The 21990-nt window shown below is 35.1% G+C and overlaps 1 protein-coding gene across 2 annotated transcripts in view; it reads left to right on the top strand.

The window, feature by feature from the left end:
• The window catches only part of LOC129945884 (serine/threonine-protein kinase minibrain), an 86622-nt gene that overhangs the window by 409 nt on the left and 64223 nt on the right, over window positions 1-21990 (top strand). The window contains exons 1-2 of one of the 2 annotated variants that reach the window (XM_056055842.1): window positions 127-370; window positions 12787-13733. In XM_056055842.1, the coding sequence (XP_055911817.1) occupies window positions 13679-13733 (55 nt within the window). In that variant the 5' untranslated portion in view covers window positions 127-370; window positions 12787-13678. Of the gene's footprint in view, window positions 1-126; window positions 371-12786; window positions 13734-21990 lie in introns of those variants that run through there. The other variant, XM_056055841.1, reaches the window with a different exon arrangement.

The following is a 21990-nucleotide window of genomic DNA, read 5'->3' on the forward strand; positions in this document are numbered from 1 at the left end:
TGGTTTATTATTTGGATTCGATTATCGTCTTTTCTTTTGCACCTTCTAAATTTTCGGCAATAAATGAGACAATGATATGAATGAGAAAAAAAAATTAGAATTTTTGATGGCAGTAGCAACGGCAGCCTAGCAGCAGTAGACAAAAATTTCTTATGGAAATTTTTTAAATCACAGAAAGATAATTATATTTAAAGATTTTGTGTTGTGTGACACCCTAAACTATTTTAAATTAGTCAGTCAATATAAAACTGTAAAAATATCAATCGTAATTTGTGTATTGATTCATTATCGTTTATGAAAGTTTTTCTTATGGAATACTGGGAAGTGTGTGATCTACCGTGGTATTGTGTCGGTGGTGTTGTTGTGATTGGTAGGTTGAATTTTTAGTGGTCCTTAATCGAGCTCGTCTGGGTTATTTATCCGTTTAATTCTATTTAATAATCAAATCCCTGTTACAAAATTATTCCCTCATAAATAATATCCTCTTCAAAAAAGTGTTCAATTAGTTTAATTTTTTCTCTTCGATTGGGAGTGCACAGAAGATTGAGAACGAAAAAAAAACAGAAAAGGATGGAAGAATTTATTTGACAGATGTGTGTAGGGACTTGAATTGGGATGGGACGATGACGGTGATTTTGATTTCCTTTCGACGACACAGTGCAGGAACTCTACTCAAATTTCATTTAAGGACAAATTAGAAGGAAAATGATAAAAAAAGCCCTGTGCATTGGTGGGATGTTGGTGGATAAGCATTTGATACGCAGAATGCTTTTTCGCGTTTTTTGTTTGCTAATTTGACGATATCCGTCTTGTTTTAAAATATAAACAACGGAATTTATTAATAGGACTTATTGTTCTTTTTTTCTCTTTTTAATGTGAGGATTGAGGAAGTATTTTTGCTCTTTTTGGCTTTTCATTTAATTCCGACTTTTTTTTTAGTTGTCGTTGTCTTCGTTCGGCTTCTTTACACTGCGATGTGGCTGGTGATCAGGGTTGTTATATTTTTACATTATTTAATTCCAAATAAAATAATATGGCTTAGCTTTGCTTTACCGCAGCACGAATTTTAATACCTACGCATTTTTTTTAATTAATAGATCTGTTTAAATAAATAATAATTTTCGCCATTTAAAACACGCACAAATTTCGACAAGCTTGTTTTTTATTTGACATATGTGCAAATAAATAATAATTATATAGCAATTTTAGAGCGAGGAAACATTTATTTCTATTTTAAATTAATTTTCAAAGTTCACTTTTTGAATTTTGATATACAAACACGTTGTATTTGGTCGATTTTGACAATTCTCTCTTTTTTGTTCAGTGTTGACTTTTTTTGTTGGGGATTTCTTTGATTTTAGTGCTCAAATGCAAAGAATACTTTGCATATACCCAAATTCGCACCCACCTAAATCCAATAGTAAATTCAAGCAGGTGGGTTGCATGGGGCAGCATGTCTCCCCTTACATACCTAGCCGTTAAAACGCCGTACTATCAATGATGAGGTTTATTTACTTGTTTTGAGAGATTTTTTTTTTATAATTAAATTGCTCCGGTGAGGATTTTATGTTTGATTTTTGGAACGTTTAATTTTAATTGGATCAGAACTCTTTATATTACTACATTTAACACTAAACAAAAAAACAGTGTTTTCCATTTTTGCTAGTATTTTTTAAGTTTTGTTTGTATAATACCTTTAACAAAAGTCTTGTTCAGAGAATTATGTACATAACTTCGTATTGAATTGGAAAGTGTATTATACTCAATACACACTTTTAAATGTAGTGAAGTTACAAAGTAACAATTTCTTGCCACTTTCAATCAGAAATACCTCTAGGCAAGAATCACGATTATAGTACAATAGGTTTTATAGGTATACAAAGATTCCACCTACTAAAGTATGTAGGTTTGGTTTGGTGAAACAAATTTTATTTAGTTTTAAAACACCATCTCTTGTTTCTTAGTGCCAACAAGCATTTTTGTTTTCAAAGAAAATCTAATAAAAAGATTGTCAAAATAAAACAAATTCAAAAACAAAGTTCCAAAAATTCCTCCATTTTCCAATAAACCTAAATACTTCAGATTACTGTTTTCATTCTACCCAAATGTAATTTGCATTTTTAAATTTTGAATCAATACTTGACTATGTTTTTATGTATCCTTTTGGTTATTATTGAAAATTATATAGGTACTGATTTGTCGGGAATCACTCGAAAAATTTTGTTTCAGATTTTTTTTTTTAAACATATGGTACTTTGCCAATATTACTTCATTCTTCTTTTAACATATAGATTTAAACAAATTATAAAAAATAAGAAAGTTAAATTATTTATTTTATTTATTTATACATTTGGAAATAACTTACAAACATGATATTTTAGTGACCCATTAATTTTTATTAGCATTACATCAGTTTTCTTTTCAAGTTTAGTATCTACAAAAAACATAATTATAAGAAACAATATCACAAAATACAACACACTTTTCAGCCCACCCGATTCAAGTTATTATCCCTCTATTCTGAATTTAATACATTTTCCTTGTCAACCAATGTTGCAACAAAATTGTCCATTTTAGGTCAGATAAGCATTATACAATTCATTCTTCGTATTTTCCCTCAATTCGTTTTGAATTGACTTTAGCAGTGGAGAAATGACTTTAGCAGTGGGGAATTGATATTAGCATAGTTTCAGCTTGCAGGCGAACCAGAAGGAGAGATTGTTTTCAGGTCTTTATATAGAGTGTGTTTGCCCTGACCTAACTGTCAACAAAAATCTGAAGGATACTAGTGCTGCGGTAGAAAAAAGTTTCCCCAAAAAACTTGATTTCCTTAAAGTATTTTCAAATTTTCACCTAGTCATGTTTTTCATAATAAAAAAAGCACGTGTTAATGTTGTGCACAAATCACATATCGATAGGAAATTTTTATAGACGTAAAAAAATTCTAAAAAAACTCTGTGTTAAAGTTAAATTTTTTGTTGAAAGCCGTATTCCAGTTAACAGTAAACGCTACTAAAAGTTTAGTACATATCGTAAAGTAAGCACTACCATTTTAATATTAAAGGAAACTAGTTATTGGATTAGCTGTAAATTCTATGTAGGCATAATTTGAATTTTTTGTCGAAAATTCCGTTTTTCAGCTTATAACTTTTGAAAAGGAAATGCTACAAAAAGTTTTTTATTTGCGTCAAGTTAGCACTACTACTTCAATATCAAAACCAACTATTGAATTAGCTGTCGTGAATTTTTCTTAAAATTTTTGTGCAAGATTAAAATTGTTCGCTTTTTTTGCGAACTAGTTAGCACTTCAAAAACTGTGAATAAAAGATAAAAAATTCGACCTTCATTTATAACAATTTACTTGACAGCTAGAACTATCACCTGTATGAGTTTAACTGTATATTTGTCGTAAATAAATGGTAAACACGTGCAAGGTAATTTTCCAAAACAAAAACATTTTTAACTGAAAGATAACCCAAAAGTAGCGTTTTCAAGAAAAAACAGTACTAATTGTTTAAACAGTTATCGTCAAATAAGTATTTATAAGTACAATACAAAAATTATCGCATCCTTTTATCTTACAAATGTTCACTCTTTTTTTCATTTTTAAGAAAATCTAGCACTTCTATACCAAAAGTATGTTTTCTAACCGGATTTTTGACGACTACTTTTTTGGTAGTTAAAACTGTCGAGCTAGAAACCAATAACAATTTAAAGTGGTAGTGTTAACTTGATGGACATTAATTTCTGTCATTTCTCGAACACAGGTTCTTAATCACTAGGCCGTGGTACAAGCTGTAGCGCCACCCAATTACAAAAGTAAAAATGTACTGAAATGTTAGTTTTTCTGCATTTGACAAAAGCTAATTTAAATACTTTTTACTTAAATCTATTTGACTTGATCTTTTTTTATATTAGATAAACATGTTTAAGCCTTGCACTATTTGATATTTGTTTATAAAAATTTAGCAAAAGTAAAAGAGAAATCGATATCTTCCATCTGGATGCTGGAATGCAAATTATGGGTTTTACAGGATTTCATCATGAAGAACAAAAAGAAAAACAGAATCAAAATCCAATCAATCAAACAAAAAGCGTAGACAGTTTAACCAGGGGCACCAGAAAATAACATGAACAACAATATTCTTGCAGATATGAATAAATAGACATTTATAATATCAATTTATTACGGTTTATCACAGGTGATAACTTTCAATTAATATCTTTAAATATAAACTATTCCAGATTACGTATAAATATTTGAACTCTATTAAACAATTAATTTTATGGAATCCTCCGAGAGTTGAATTTTGAATTAGTTGAATTAATAAATAAAATTACACGTAAGACCAATTTTCAATTAATTTTAACATCACAACGTAAACTCACAATATCATAAATATAATCAATGTTTATTATTTAAATTAGTTGATTAACTATAAAATTATAACAACGCTGGATGTATGTTAAGTCGGTGTCATCGTGCCTCGTTCGTCGATACCAAAGAAAGAGGTGAATGTTCGCTTTCGTTGGGAATATTCTATTGTATGTACATATGTATGTGTGTGCATACCTACTTAGATAAACATATGGACTCGGTATTATATTTTGCATTTTGTTCTGTCTTCTACTAGTGTTATTTTATTATAATTACTATTGTTCTTATGGGATTTTTTGTTTCATTTTTGTAAGCCTTGTTTTTTTTCAAAAAAATATTTGTTTACTTTCATTTAAAAACATCTACTCGTAGGTTCTGTATTTATATTTATGGACATCAAACATAGAAGCCAAAACTTGATATTCCATTAGAAGTTTTTAAAAAGTGTTTTAGGTAACCTTCATGAATATAAAGAAATATGTTATTTCTCAAATTAAATAATTAAACTTTGTTTACAGATTGAACATTCACGTGTTTCAAGGTACCTACATACCTTACCTATCTAAGTTTTTGTGAAATAAAAAGCGATAATTCCGTTTGTGTTCTGCAATACCGCTTCTATAAATTATTCTTACTTGCGATATATAGGAACTACCTACATTTATGACAAATATTACATTATAAAAAATATACGATAGTAATTAAGTTGATAAAAGTGAGTCCCCGATTCCATGCGTGTGTCTGTTTGTCCTTGCCTCTACAGACGAAACCATTGTGTAGATTGAGTTCTAACTTGGAAATCTATGTAGGTCTTAAGCAGATTTGAATTACGGTTTTCAATTTAGTTTGAAGCAAAAAGATAAAAAGAAATACAAATGCTTGATTATTATTAATCCTGTAGATTAGAGTTTCTTATATTTGAAGGAAATAAAGATGATTATTATTAACAAAATTATTATTAAAAAAAAAAGCTGTTGACTTTTTTTGTACCTATATCCACCGGGTTCTACGTGCCAGAATGACCACAACATATTTTGGTTTAAGAAAATATCTAAAACAATATCATTTATGTTTGTGTACATGCATATACATACATATTTATAAATGTATAAAGAAAATACTTACTTAAACTGGCGTTACAGTCCTGTGTTAACTAGGACCTCTTAGCTCTGCTCCTAGCGATATATGTCTCCAGTTTCACTTTCCACTTGTGCATACCACTTAATCCGCGGTCTTCATATACTGCGCTGTCCTGTGGGTGTGGATTGGAAGACTTGTCAAGCGCTCTACGTCGTTGGACTTTTACCCTTCTGGCTAAGCCTACGTCGCTATACAGCCCGTACATCCCGTCGTTTCATCTTCTCCTCTATCTATGATCTCAGCGCTGGTTTTGTTTTCGGTGTTGGTAGCAGAGCCTAGCTAGACGAAGTTCTTAACTACCTCAAAGTTACGTCTGTCGATGGTGACGTTTTGACTATTTTGATGACATATTGTACTTTTGTTCTCGTTAACCGTTAAACCCCTTTCCGCCGCTCCATAGACATCACGCTGTTCCAAATATTTAAATTTTATATATGGCTAGTAACTTGACAAAATCTTGAAAGATAGTGCCTCTAGTGTTGACTCGTGAGCTCTGCACTATTCTTTCAAGTAATATGTTGAAAAAATCGCATGACTGCTCATCACCTTGTCTTAAACCTTTTTTGACATGGAAAGGTTCTGTTAACTTGTTTCCAACCTTTATGGAGCAGCGCGAATTCTAGACATGGCTCTATACAACTCGTGCCTGTAGATGCTGTCATGTGCGGCCTTGAAATTGATGAAAAGAGGATGGTTGTAGATTTGATGTTCTTAAGTTCTTACCAGGATCTGCCGTAATCAGGTCTAAAAGGTTGTTGACGATGGACTTTAGACGTTTACATAAGGTTGTGTAAGCGGTGTTAAGTAGCCTGCTGCCTCTATAGTTGGTGCAGTTTAGATGGTCTCCTTTTCCAGAAGAAGATATTAAATAGTAGATATACAAAATTATTAAAAATATTCCAATTGACGTGCATATTCAAAAACATTTAGCCTTTATGTCAGTTCAAACTAAAAACATAATTGGTTGAGAAAGGAACTGATCGTTGCACTTTTATAAACAAAATTATTATGTAGGTATTTTTGTTAAATACCTTATCTGTTCAAATAATCCTACACACGGTCTAACTCCTAGTTATTAGTTGTGTTCTTCATTTTATTTTGTTCAATATTCATAAGTTATCCATAATTTCCCACTAATAAAAATAAATAATTATTTTTTAAGCTGAATGAAAAACATCCATAAACATATGTATAAATGTATCCTCTTAGCTACGACATGAACGCAAAACAAAAAATAATCAAAACAAACTTCCCTCGTGTCAATGTGCGACTTTTTCCTGATAACTCGTCACACACCGTACAATGTTTTGCTTCCCTTCTCTCTCACTCTTTCGTCTCACAGATGGAATAACAGAAGCTGCGACTAAAGTACATTTTTTGAGATTACAACATTTTTTGATGTACATTTACGTACATAAGTACGAAAAAGTTTAACATTTAAAGAAAATATTGATCATAAATGTACTCATTCATTTTAGATGTTAAAGAAGAATCTGTTTAGACATTTGTCACAAGACGATTTTATTTAATTTGTTATCAGTTTTGATTTGTTTTTTTATTATATTAAGAAAAGCGCACACTATAGGAATGAATACTTTTATAACGATTAAACACATGGCGAATTGCGAGCAATTAGGAAGAGAGGATAAGATTAGAAAGGAGATGCCGATGCACATTTTGTTTGAATGTTTGCACATTGTAACGAATGAGAAATATTGAGCCTGATAAAGCATTCCACATTTGAGTAATGCGGCTAAAGAAAGAATTCCTGTACTTTACGGTAATTCGGAAATTGAGCTGAAGGACAAAGTGATGGACATTCCTAGCAGTACGATTATTACGGTTTAATTGTTTTAGTGAAGTAATAAAACTGGCTCTTTTACAAAAACATTGTTAATAAAAATAGCGATAAAACAATCATAGGCATGAGACCTTGCGGGGCGATAAGAGAACGATCTTCTATCATTTTAGAGCTTTTTTTCAATTTCAGAAGATAAGAGTATGTTATTGGGCCTCCAGCCCAAATATGAGAATTAAACTATAGTTTTGGACGAATAAAAGCTTTTTAAATTATAGTCAGACCAGAAATAAACCTAAACACTTTTTGGCAATGTCAAATATATGGTCACTTCAAAACAAGTGGTTTGTGATGCACATGCCTATAATTAAAAGCTGTTCAGTCTCCTCGATTCAAATACCACCCATGGATAGTAACATTTGGGGGAGGGCTAGGCCTGTGAGACAGTAGGCAGCATTGAATTTTCGAAGCATTACATTCTACACGATTTTTTATTCCCCATAGGTTGCGTTTTCGAGCTAGAGCAGGGCATGTGCAGAGAAGATGAAGAACAATTTCTTCCTCTTCCTCGTCCATACAGCTTCTGCAAAAGTCATTTGAGAATACGCCTAGTCTCGTGGTGTGCTTTCCTATTAGACAGTGTCCGGTTATGACACCTATTATCGAGCTTATATGCGATCTGCTTAGAGAGAGCAAGCACCTTGAACGTTTTAAATCCAGTGTTGGCCAGAAGTTTTTTGTGGCTTGACACGTGGAGATGTTGTTCCACCTGGTGCCTGCCCTCCTCGCAGCGTCTTGCATTAGCAACAGTTTACAAGTAGCGATTGGTATGCCAGTGCTTGCCAAACGTGGTAGGATGGGCTGTACTGTACCGTTCCTGGCGAGTTCATCTGCCTTACAGTTACCTGGAATGTCTCTATGGCCCGGCACCCAGCAAAGGTGAATATTAAACTGTTGCGCCATCTCCATTAGAGATGATCGACAGTTATGGACTGTTATAGAGTTTGTAGAGACAGAGTCCAGAGATTTGATAGCGGCCTGGCTGTCAGAGAAAATACGGATATCAGATGTTGATATCACGCTTTCTTTGAGCTAAGACAAGACTTCCTTAATCGCCAAAAGTTCCGCCTGGAACACCCTACAATGATTGGGAAGGCGGAATGAGAGACTTAATTTCTGTCGTTCAGAGTACACACCTCCACCAACCCCTTCTTTGGTTTTTGAGCCATCTGTGTAAAAATGGATTGACTCATCCTCCAAGAATGTCCTATCCTCCCAAAAAGATCTGGTAGGTATAGAAATCTGGAAGTTTCTGTCGAATTGTAGTTTTGGGATGGTGTAGTCTGTGTGCTTTGGAATTGATTCTAAGTACCTTTGAATTACGGAGTGGCCAATGTTGTTGTTAGTCCACTGCGACGAAGCATTGAGGCGAATAGCAGAGCTTGCAGCTATTTGTTTACTAAATATGTCAAGAGGTGTAAGGTTGAGCAAGGTGTCCAGTGCCGCCGACGGGGTCGTGCGAAGCGATCCGCTTATACATAGGCAGGGTGAACGTTGGACTTTATTTAACTTATCCCTGTTTATACCTTTCTCTAAAGCAGTCCACCATACTGCTACACCGTACGTTAAAATCGGTCTGATTACCGATGTGTATAGCCAAAGTGTGATTCTGGGTTGTAAACCCCATTTATTACCAAAAGCTTTTTTGCAAGAAAAGAGAGCTACAGTAGCTTTTTTGACTCTTTCCTGTACGTTGCGTTTCCAATTTAGTTTTTTGTCTAAGACAAGACCTAGGTATTTAGCCTCGTCTGAGAATTTCAATTGGATTCCTTTAATATAAGGAGGGTTAACAAATGGAATTTTGTATCTCCTCGAAAATAAGACAATATCGGTTTTGTGTGGGTTAACAACCAGTCCATATTAAGATGCTTTCCTGAAACTGCTATATTTAACTCCCGAAGCGAACTCTCTACATTTAGAGATGTCAGTGCAGATGTGATTGCAGATGTGTCCACGTTGTTAAAGGCACCTTCGATGTCAAGGAAAGCAACCATAGTGAACTCTTTATGATGGAGGGAATATTCGATGGTGCGTACTAAAGTGTGTAACGCTGTTTCCACCGATTTACCTTTACAGTAGGCATGTTGAGACGAAGACAGAAGTCTTGTATCGATACGTGCCCTTAAATGGATATCAATCAATCTTTCCAGGGTCTTAAGAAGGAATGATGATAGACTTATAGGTCGTAGGATTGACTTGGAAGCATTTACCTGCTTTAGGTATAAAAACAACTTTAACTTCCCTCCATGCCGAGGGAACATGGACCAGGTAAAGACAGCTGGTAAAAATTGCCTCAAGGATTGGTGCAATTATATCAGAAGCCTTTTGTAATTCGACTGGTATTATACCATCTGGTCCTGCAGCTTTAAATGGTTTGAAGCTGTTGAGAGCCCATTGCAGCTTATCCTTTATGATTAGACCTTGTGGATATGTTGTATTTGAACTTGAACGTATAAAACTGTTGCAAGTTTCGGTAAGAGAACTACCAGGAAAGTTAGTGTCCAATAGTAAGTTCAGCGATTCATTACTTGAATTTGTCCGGGAGCCGTCTGTATTTTTCAAGCAGCTTGGCATAGCTGGATTAGTTGAAAGAATTTTCCGTAACCTAGAGGCTTCAGAAGTTTCTTCTATCATGCCACAGAAAGATCGCCAAGAAGATCGCTTGGATTTCCTTAGTGCCTTCTTGTAGATTCTTAGGGATTCTTTGTAGGAGTCCTTAGTCTTGCAGCTTTGGCCCGGTTGAAAAGTTTCCTGCATTCCTTCCTGAGCGAGTCAAGCTCTGATGCCCACCATTGTGGTTTCCTCTTATGTGTATAAGTGAACAAGCAATTTCTAGCGATTTGTTCATAGCTGAGGTAAGGTCATTGACTTTGTTGTCAAGTTGCTTAGCGTTAGAGGAAGGACTAGATAGTCCAGGTTCTAGTAAACTCTGTAATGAGTTCCTGTATAAAGCCCAGTCAGTTTTCCGATAGTTTCGAAAAGTCAATGGACTCGGGTTATCATCCACATTTATATTTAACTGGATATATCTATGATCAGAGAACGAGTGTTCTTTGGATACTTTCCAGTCCAAGATCATATGGTGTATACTATCTGAGACAAGAGTTATGTCTAAGACTTCTTGTCGAGTTTTAGTATGAAGGTTGGTTCATTACCAACATTACTTACTAAGAGTAAGTTAGTACCAAGAATATAATCAAAAAGAGACTCACCTCTGTCGTTGATATTCGTACTGCCCCATACAGTATGATGAGCGTTAGCATCGCTCCCAATAATTAGGCGGATCCTTTGCTTTTCCGCTTCAGCGACGACTTTCTCCAGGGTTTTTCCAGGGAGAGGGCCAAGGTGGTCATGCCCAAGATACGCCGATACCAGCCAGAAAGTTCCTTTGGTTGTTTCCAGCCTAGCTACGGTGGTATCTCTGTCACTGAAACGATGGAGTAAAAATACATTAATGCTACGTTTCACTAGTATGCAAGATCTAGGTTCACCTTTATCTGTCAACCAAAGTGTGTAATATCCAGGAGTCCTGAGTATTTGAACAACGGATCCTACAATCCATGGCTCTTGGATCAGGACAATGTCTTCCCCGTTACTCGCCAGACGGAGAAGAAGTGAGGCCGAGGCCTTTATGGAGTGTTCTAACTGTAGCATTTTGGCTACAATTAGGCAGATCAACCTCCACCACGGTTTTGTTCTGATCCTCTGAGCCTGAGGATAAACCCAAGGGTTCATCCTCGCTCAGAAGGATCATGTTAAGTTCGTCCTCAGTCTCTATTAGGGATGGACTGTCCACGACTTTTGTAGAGGGTGCAGTAGCGATTGGAGAGGACAAGGGTGCATCGTCACCCTCTGTTAGGAGAGAAGACGACGTCCCAGGTTCACCAACCGCTAGTTCACCTTCGGTAGTTTTTGGAGGACCGCTTTCCGCGTTAACCTCATCTTTTTTATAAATTCGAATTTTAATGGATTCGAAACCACAGTTTATGGAGCCCTCGTTTAGGGCTAGAGGAGCCAAGGATTCTTTATTGAGTACCACAATGGCGCTCCTATAAAAACCCTTCACTTCCTCTAGCTTGGCTATTTTCCAGTTATGCGTCGGAAGGGAAGGGTTGCACACTTTGACCATCTCGAGAATGTCCTCGATACCAGCAGGTTCGATCGGTATCCAGATGCGGGCTCCAGGTCTGCTAGGAATATCTTCCACAGCGACAACCTCGTGCTTCACACCTGGCCAAACTTCACCTAACCGGCTGACAGCAAGCCTGTAAAGGTCACAAGATCTCTGGTCGCCACAAACCATGAGTTTGACATGGCCTTGATGCCAACCCCCTTCGCTTATGGAAGGAAGTGGTCCTGGAAGCTCTCTCAAAATGCTCAAAAAGCCACCCGAGAGCTTAACCTTGACCAACTGCCAACGATCAGCCGATATTGTGCCATCATCATCGCTCCTGTCAATGACCGCAACCACGACTTTGCCCTTCGTGACGTCACTGAAACTGGCTTGTTTCTTGATGGGATTGAGGGGGTGCTTGTGTTATGCACCGAGGCCGTTTTGGTGTCGGTGCGGCCCCCTCAAGAGACCTTTCTCTCTTGGACGTAAAGTCCTTATTGGATCTTGTTGAAGCAAGTATGCTTTTGGCCCATTCTGACGTGTCATTCTGACGTGTAAGGAAAAGATTGGGATTCGGTAACAGCAATTCAGCTAGGTTACCTAGAGTGTGAAGGAGTATAGGAGATAGGACCGTTGCTAGCTTTTTCGCCATTACAAACGTGGGAGGTGGGATGGGACTTGGTGACATAAACGTAGGCTGGTATGGCTTGTTTATGTGGGAGTGGATGATGATTTTGGGAAGGTAGAGGGATAAGAACGTCCTTTAGTTTCAGGACTCATCGGGAGAAAATTATCGAGAATCATTGACCTTATTCAGCTTCTACAACTCGACAAGTTCGACGTTCAGAGTAGAAGTTATTTTATTATTCCCCATAAGGGTAAACATATTTGTGAATGTCTAGATCTTTTACTGCTCTAGCAACTGTACGAGTGCGAAAGAAGATTCGTCCTATAGAATCGTTTATGCTTGCAATTCTTGATGTTTTACATATTGACGTCTTCGTCAAAGTTGTCATACCTCGTATGACGCTTGTTACTTTAATGAAAGACTTTATTTTATATATAATATAAATTAATTGTTTTTGTAATTAACAGGGATCATGGTAGGACTTTTCATTCCTCCATTTCACTGATATCTGCAAAGACTTGGTGTCTTACTGAAGATTCAAGCTACCCATATATTTGAATATTTTTTTTTTAATGGATTGAATTCCCATGAACCCATAACTTGACCTTTACATTAAACTTTTTTTTTGGAAATTTAATTGATTTTGTTTACATATATTGTGCTTTCAGATCAAATGAACTTCAAGAACAACAACAAAACAACTGACTGTCATCAGATAAATAAAATTCAGTGCAATTAATTCAGCATTTTTGCGTGTTATGTGACAAATTGTGTTACAATACCATATTGTGTTAATTGATTTGTTTAACCCTCAGAAAAATCAAACAAAAATTCAAAAAATTGCATACTTATAAATATGCAAAAGATTTTAAATAAAACATGACAATAAAAAATATACAAACAGTGTTATAATAAAGCGCCGAGTAAAACAAACACCCAATTAAAAAAAATATTAAAAAATTGTTAAAATAACTCAAAATGTATCCTCATCGTAGTTTTGTGTGTTTATTTCTTAATGTAAAAGATCTGAAAAGAACTTTGATTCAATTGAATTTGTTGAGTATTCTTTTGTGAATTTCTGATTAGAGTTTGTTAATTTATTTGTATTTTTTTTAATTTCAAATAAACATTTAATTTCTTCCTATAAGAAAAGTTATCGTCTTAATCTGTAAAAATGCAAATATTGTGGAATGTGTCCTTATTTGTCGTTATATAATATAACATACAAATTTTGATTTGCTTAAACATCTTTAAAGTTTATCTATTTATTTTGAAACAAAAAAAGAATTAAACAATGTTAATAAAGTAAACAATATGTTTTTCAACATAAAATCAATTACAAAATTATAAACGCATTTGTAAAAGCTTATTATTGATAGATAATCAACAGATATTTTACTACTTTATAAAGAAAGTATTTAAAAAATTAACTATAGTGTTAAAAATATTAAAAAAAAAAAACAGTGCGATAAAATACTCAACTATTGTTATAAAACAATTAAAAAAATCATTCATATTTCATTTCGAGTTCGAGAAAAAACAACATTAAACGGATTTGAAATGTATCGACTCGATGATACCAGCGGTGCCGCTATGGATAAGACAAAGCAAAAATGTAAGTAGAAAATAAAACATACTAAGATGGAAAAAAAAATAAATAACTCAATGTTTGTATTTATATATATTTGAATTTAAAAATGAGTTATTATTAATAGGTAGTATGTATTAAGCATGTATTGCGAAAAATATTTTGGAATAAGTTTATAAAGTTACAAGTTGTATGGAGGTTTTTCCGAAGAAGGTCTCCTGTTTGTTGTGTCACATGATCTAAATTTAACTATTAGCGTGTTTTAAATAAGATAAAACAATACTCTATTTGTTTGGTAGCTTAGTAGGAGCATTAATTTGATAGAATCAAGAAGTATGGGTAGAGGTTAGAGTCTAACCAAAAAAAAAATAGGCCAAATTCGAGCTTACCGCCGTCTAAACCATCCGTTTTATAGCCAGCAAAGTTAGAAAAAGTTGAAAAGTTGTATACAACTACCTCTAGGAACCAGAGAGGTATGGGAAAACCACAAAGAAATAGTCGAGATAGCCACATCATTTCAGAAAAGGGGGTGATAGTGAGAGCTGCTTTAAATTCTTTTTTCTTTTAAATTTTAATGCTAGTAGATCGACTGTTACTCGGGTGATACAGAAGGCAGACTATAACCGACACAAAAAAAGCACGCAAAAGCCAACGCCTTAATTTTGTAACAAATCAAAGAATGTGGAATCGAGCTTGGCATACTGTCGTCTTTCCGATGAAAACAAATTAATTTAAACGGACCTGATGGCCATAGCTGCTATTTGTATGATTTAAGAAAGGAGGACATCTATCTTAAAAAACCTCATGAAAACGGGGAGCAATCATCTAATAACAAACAAAGGAGCTGGTTTGTCAAAGCTCTTAAATGACGGCAATCACTTAAAAATTGATTCTGGAACGAATAATAATTTGGTTAACAACGATAGACTTTCCAACAAGATAATGTACCAATACATACCGCGCATAACGGACAACAAAATAATACCATGGCCCTCATATTCTTCTGACCCGAACAAAATAGAAAACGTGTGGGAAAAGTCTACGGAGCAGGAACGCCATACCAACAAACTGAGAGATCATTTAAGCCATAAAACGCTTCTGGGCCCAAATTTCGCTCATTTATCTGACTATGAATACTTTCATCACAGTTTACTTGAAGTAATTTAAAAATCATGAGGCAGCACACATTACTTAAAATTATTTTAATCCATTCAATAACACCAGTTTTTACCTATACCATATGATTTTGTTTTTATTACTTCAAAGGGTCTAACAGGCAAATTTAGATAAAGGTACTAACTTAATATATACCTCATTCATTCATAAAAACCTATTTGGGTATTGTGCAAAAACCTATTTGGGTATTGGAAAATAAATTTAAATTAATTGTCCAAAACCTACCACTAGTTTTTCTCTCGCTCACTTGCTCACTTTCTACTACTAATTGAAAATGTTTTTGAATTATCTCAATAGGTAAAAAACAAATTGTTATTGGATTGGACTAGGTTAGGTTAGGTTAGGTTATAGTGACTGTCCAAGATGGATACGGACACACTTAGGCCAGTTAAATGGCCCATTGTGATACCACATGAATCTTGAGGCTTCCTCCTAAGCTCAATGGAACCAGTTAGAGTCCCTTACGAAACGTGAGAGGCTGATTATACTGATATGATTTAGATCGTTTAGATCGTTAAAGAAGAATTCTCCTAGGTAATTCTTGCGTTTTCGAGCTAGAGCAGGGCATGTGCAGAGAAGATGAAGAACCGTTTCTTCCTCTTCCTCGTCCATACAGCTTCTGCAAAAGTCATTTGAGAATACTCCTAGTCTCGTGGCGTGCTTTCCTATTAGACAGTGTCCGGTTATGACACCTATTATCGAGCTTATATGCGATCTGCTTAGAGAGAGCAAGCACCTTGAACGTTTTAAATCCAGTGTTGGCCAGATGTTTTTTGTGGCTTGACACGTGGTGATGTTGGTCCACCTGGTGCCTGCCCTCCTCGCAGCGTCTTGCATTAGCAGCAAATCTTGCTCCTTTGAACAAGCTTTTACTATGCGCACCAAGTGAATAGGCGAGTTATCATGTTGGTAGGCCAAGTTAAGGGGTCAAAAAATGTTAAATTATTTAGGATTCCATGATTCCCTTATAAACAGCTGTAGTTATTTTTGATGTAACGAACTCAACCTTAACTGTGCCATAATAACTGACTCATATTATAACACCTCCTTCACAGCGGTGATGAAGCTTTTAACACTAAAGCATGTAGTGTAGATCCATTGAACTTATAATTAAGAATCAGAAATCGAATTTCACTTAAAACACTAAAAGTCTTTATTTAAAGTATCCGTAATTGAAAACGCTCATTTGGATAAGTTTTTCTTAACATCATTTGAGAGTAGTAAGTATCAACAGATGAAACAAAAATCCCCTATATTTGGAATAAATGTAAAAAGAGTTTATAAAATGTTTGTGCGTATTCAGTTGAAGCTGAGTGTGTATTCAATTCTGCGTCAACATTTAAGTTGCAAACAAACAGGAGTCACGTTTATCACATTGGCTTTTGCTTCTACAGTCGATTATATTAGTACGATTTGCTGTTAATTATAACTTCTAAAAGAAACCTAGAGAAGTATGAGCACGTTTATTCTTTCCTGAAGGTAAATTATTAAATATACTGTTGTGTGGCATCCCAATTTGTCTAAACATTCTTCATAACAGACTGCCAGACAGACGGCAACCTAGCCAACATTGCGCGAGAGTCCCGTTTTAACTACACATTTCTTTTTATTTTATAACGCGCATTGCATTTGATTTGTTCGCCTGATGTGCTTTGCTTTATAATTCTCCTTTGTTGTAGCTTATCTTTTTTCAGTACCCTCACACACACATGTGTGCTATTTACCTCTGTCCAGTTAATACATGCGCATCTTACCTTGAATCATCCATCAGTTCAGTATGAATGTATTTATTTAAAACTGGACATCTGCATTGGCTAATGCTGACAGTCGGTGCAATGATTAAGTAGGCAATGACGTGCGTCTTCCAACTACTAGCTGTGTGCCATGACCAGTACCCATCAGATATTTGAATTTATAAATAGCCTCTCTCATAACAGGGAGAAGCCCAGAGCCGCAACAGACAAGGCGTTTAAAAAGGTGCCGTTGCCTCCAACGCGCCGCCCGACTATACGAGATGTGGGAGCGAGCACTGTCGGTCGGTCGCTATATTCAGTGTTTAAGATTGGGGACGAGTTCGGTATCGTGCGCCCGCGAGTACAAAAATAAACCGGTATCCATTTAAATAACATCACCAATGACATGAGTACGAAGTTGTACCTGGGATGCTAATAGCGGCAGTATCCACTTCACGAAGAAGTCCATATCTTGTGTGTGGGTGACAGAGAAAAGTGAAAATAGCAATTAAACACTTTGATGTTTGGCGAATTGACTGTTGTCGCAGCCACCAGACGCAAATGTGTGATCGCGGACATTCTGTGTGATGTGAAAAGTGAAAGCAGGCAATCTATTGATGTATAAAAGTTAAATTTGTAAACAAGGTTTTGTTTTATTTTACACCTACCCTAAAAACCAATAATCAAAACAGGATATCCAGACCTTGATAAGAAAAATTGATAGCCTTAGTTACTTATTTTTGTGTCCATGTACTGTAGAAAGGTATTAAAAAATTAGAAAAGATAATTAAATGTGTTATCAGTGTAAGATACATTTAAACTTAACCTACATTTGGCAAAGATCCATTCTTTAAGTACGATAAGTCCTAGAATTGACCGAATTGTATCATCCAAATATATTCACGCAATAGGTTGCAATTAAATTAATATTCTAAATCATCGGTGGCTTGCCTATCCATGCTTGTGCCACCTAAAGTTTTTTTTGTTCACAGGTACTGCCTCTAGCTAGGAAATGACAAATCCTCCAAGACTAATTTTTGACATAAAAAAGTGTTCTTATTCGGCATAAATAAAAAAAACAATTGTTTTTTACTTTGTCAATTTTGAAAAATATAAACGTATTTACTAAAAACCCAAAACAATTGTCTTAGTTTCAATTAGTTGTTGTTCAACTAATAGGTCAGATAGATAGATAGATAATAGCTCAGTTAATTTAGACTCTCAAATCACAAAACGTGATTGATATGGCTTTTGGGTAATTAAGGGTAATCTATAAAGGCATATTTGTAACTTTTAAAACTTGTGATACCTGGACTTTAAAAAAATCGCATGCATTTGTTAAGGGTTGCAATATACCAGCCACATACAAGTACAACGGCCAATTTAGTAATTTTAGAAGGCCAAAGTTATTAGTATGCAAAGCCTGTAATTTTTAAAAGGATTATCTATCTTACCTTTTTGTTTTTTAAACATTTTCACAAATATTAAAATTCGTATTAAATCTTTTACCTTTTAACGATATACATACTCTATTCTGCAAATCTATTCAAACTGTGGCGTTTGATACACTTGCTTTCTCTGGGTTTTGTGCAAAGATAGCCAGAGAGAAGGAGATTGTGTATTTAACTCAAGGCTCTTGGTCTATTTTTTCCATTTATGCTCAATAGTTTAGTAATTAAAGAATAAAATTGAAATATTTCCTGTACAATAATAATTTTAGCGCCTTAAATTAAAGAGACGGTAACTTAAACCAATACCGTATGCGAATTAAAATAATACAGTTGAAGCCATGGGATTTTTTTTAATTTGAATTCTTTAATCAGAATTCATTCCTATGTTCAATTTAAGTACTCACTAAAATGTTTTTTTTTTTTAACTTGTGTTGGCTTATTTACGTCGCTGAAGTTTGGAACTCATACTCGAACATTTCTCGACGTATTTTGTACAGTGCTTACCTGACCTAAAATTGACAGTTTTGTTGCAACATTGGTTGATAAGGAAAAATGGGTCTCTAAATTATCATGTTTTTAAGTTGTTTCAAAATGTATAATTATATGATGTTAACTTATAAAAATAAATAATTTGCCTTTCTAATTCTTTATAGTTCGTTTAAATTGGTATGTTTAAAGAAGAACGAAGTAATATTGGCGAAGTATTTTGGACACAGTTAAAGCTACCATACAAACGTTTTCAAAAAAGTACATTTTTAGCGTAAAATACCCTTACAAGTAAACTTCTTTCTGAAAAAAATGATTGTTGGGACTAAGAAACAAAATTAAAATTAAATAAAATTTGTTCTGCCAAATAAACATATGTACATACTTTAGTAGGTGGAATTTTTGGATATAAAACCTATAGTACTATTTCCGTGATTCTTAAGGGGCGGCAGAAAAGTTAACAAGTTTTAACAATTTCACTATAATTTAAGTTTTTAAACTAAAAAAGAACATAGAAAAGTGTGACATCACCTCAATTTAGAAAAAATCCCACATAACATCAAATCTAAAATCCTCACCGCAGCAACTTAATAAAAAAAAACAACATCTGTCAAAACAAGTGAACTCACCCTTCGAATTGTTGTTGGAGGTCCATTATTAATGGACCTAAGTCAAAATTACAAAAACATCAATGTAAACAAATGGGTGTTGGAGGGTAAAACGTACGAAAGATACCGGTTTTTATATTGAGTGTCTTTGGCTCAACTATGGTCTTTTTTTACACAAAATTGTGATTCTGTTCTGTTTACTTCCTTCTTACGTTGTATTCAATACATCAGTATCAAAAAGCGATTATAATAAAAAATTGATTATTAGATGAGCCATCAAACTCGTTAGTCATTCTATCTATCCACATTTTTAATATGTGAAGGAGCTTTAAAAAACTTATTTAGTACACTTCCAGGTATTATGTTACTATTATCTCTTATCGAAAGTGCGTGCTTTTGGTTGATTAATTCCTTCTTCGTTGGATTAGAAATTACCTTTCTAATCGTTCAATAAAAGTTGTATTGGATGGTTTCAAGTCTGAAATTCATAAAATAAATGCTGGTGTTGCCCAGGTTTTGTCTCCGACTCACTTCCTCATATTTATAAACGATCTCTTGTCTGCCACTTCTAATATATTAAACAGTTTCACTGACAGAGTACCCTGAGTTTTTCATATTCGGCGGGGTATGATAAGCTCATTAAATTTAACCTCGACATCATTGTACAATGGGGAATCAAAAACCGTGTTGAATTTAATGCTTCGAAAACTCAATGCTGTCTCTTGTTAAAACGTAACCCACCCCCCATGCCGCTATCCATGAGTGGCACTTGCATCCAGGAAACTAATCAACTTTCAGTACTCGGTATGTGTAGCTCAGATCACCTCTTATGAAATGATCAAATATTCGATATTGCCAAAAATGCTGCAAGAAATTTGTCACCCCTTCTAAACTTGGTGACAAACATTCATTCGTCCGAAACTTGAATATAACTATTAACTCGCATATTTGGGCAGGTGCCCCTAAAACGAGTTTAAGTATTTTGTACAGGATCCAACAAAGAGCTTTGAAAATGATAGGCGATAGAACTATGAAACAATTGCGTCACTCGAACACCGCCGCAATGTTTCATGCCTGTCGTTTTACCGATATTTTTATAAACAGTGTTCTGCCGAATGAGCCAGTTGCATTCCCCCCGCAAACAATTCAGCCGTAATACTCGTACTTCTAGGAATGCACATCATTTTTTTTTTATAATTAGCAAACACTAAAAGGGTTTTTTATACCTTTAATATGCCAAAGACACAGTGTGAGCATTAGGAAAAGAGGGAAGGGTTGGATAGGAGGTGTCGGTGAACATTGGTTTTAAATTTCTGAATATTGAAATGACAGGGGAAGATAGAGCTTGGCAAGGCGTTCCACATTCGCGTAGTACAGCTAAAAAAAGAACCTCTGTATTTCATAGCACGGCCGAAGTTGGGCTCAAGGGTAAACTGATGGGCATTCCTAGAAGCGCGGGTATTACGGTTAAATTGTTTAATGGGAGGAATGCAACTGGCTATTTTACATAGTCCGTTAAAATAACGGTAAAAAAGGGTGAGGCAAGAAACCTTGCGTCGATGTTCGAGTAATGTAAACGAGTTGATGATGTTAATGTCACCAATCATTTTAAAAGCTTTTTTTCTAGCGTTCCATGACCTTAGAAAAAAGGGACGTTAGTGCTATCGGTCGGTAATTTGTGGAAGAAGAAGAAGATTCGCCTTTTTTTGGGATTGGCTGAACAAATGCAGTTTTCTAACTACTCGGAACGAGCCCAGAAGAATATGATAGATGGAAAAGCTTACGCAGTGGTTTTGCTAGCGTGGAAGAACACCTCTTGAGAATAATAGCGGGGATACCATCTGGGCCAGCGGATTCATTAATGTTAAGATCTTTAAGAACTCTCGCCACAGTTCGAGTACGAAAAAAGATTGGTCCCATAGAATCATTTAACCGTTCAAGAACTGGGGGAGTCATGAATGTTCGGTGAACTGCCTTGCAAATAAGTTGGCTTTATCAATAGAGCTTACTAAAATAGTGTCATTGACAACAAGCGTAGGAACTGAGAAAGAGGAAGAATTCCTCATGTTTTTTACAAATGACCAAAAATTCTTACTGTCTTTGGGACATTGCAGTATTTTTCGCCGTAATTTTTGGTCATGTAAAAATTTGGTCCTTCGAATATAGGCGTTGCAGTCCTTCCTGGCTTGCTTAAACTTTTTCCGGTTTTCCTCAGTTGGGTTGGCTTTAAAACACCGGAAGCTCAACTCTTTCTCCTTGATAACCTCTTTGCAGCTCGAATCGAACCATGATTTAACCTTGGGTTTAATAATTTTAACCCTATTCGGGATAAACGTTTCCATTCCCAAATGAATCATACTAGAAATTATATCTGTACTGGAGCGCTACCGAGGAAGCATAGCGACCAGTTAAAGGTCCTGAAGAAATTATTGAGACCGTCCCAGTTGGCGTACTGCCAAACGGTTCTCTTTGGAGCTTTTTCTTTAACTGGATTTGTTTGACACGAGTTTAGTTTAACCTTGAGCTCAATTTCGGACGAACTGTCAAGTATAGCGATTCTAGTTTTTAACCGCACATCGAGAATGTGGAATGCATTACCCAACTCTGCTTTTCCCTATCATTTTGATATTCAAAACTTTAAGACCAGTGTGTATCGGTACCTCCTCTTTAATCCTTTCATATTTTCCTCAAGCTCGAATTGTGTTTAAACATTTTAAGGGTATTAATAACCCCTTGAGTGCCCGTTAATTATAAAAACACTAGTCGATCAGAATGCTGCTTAGTATGGGATATTACTTTGGAAATTGTATATTATATCCGATACGTGCGA

The sequence above is a fragment of the Eupeodes corollae genome, chromosome 2, assembly GCF_945859685.1.
Source record: "Eupeodes corollae chromosome 2, idEupCoro1.1, whole genome shotgun sequence".
NCBI lineage: Eukaryota > Metazoa > Arthropoda > Insecta > Diptera > Syrphidae > Eupeodes > Eupeodes corollae.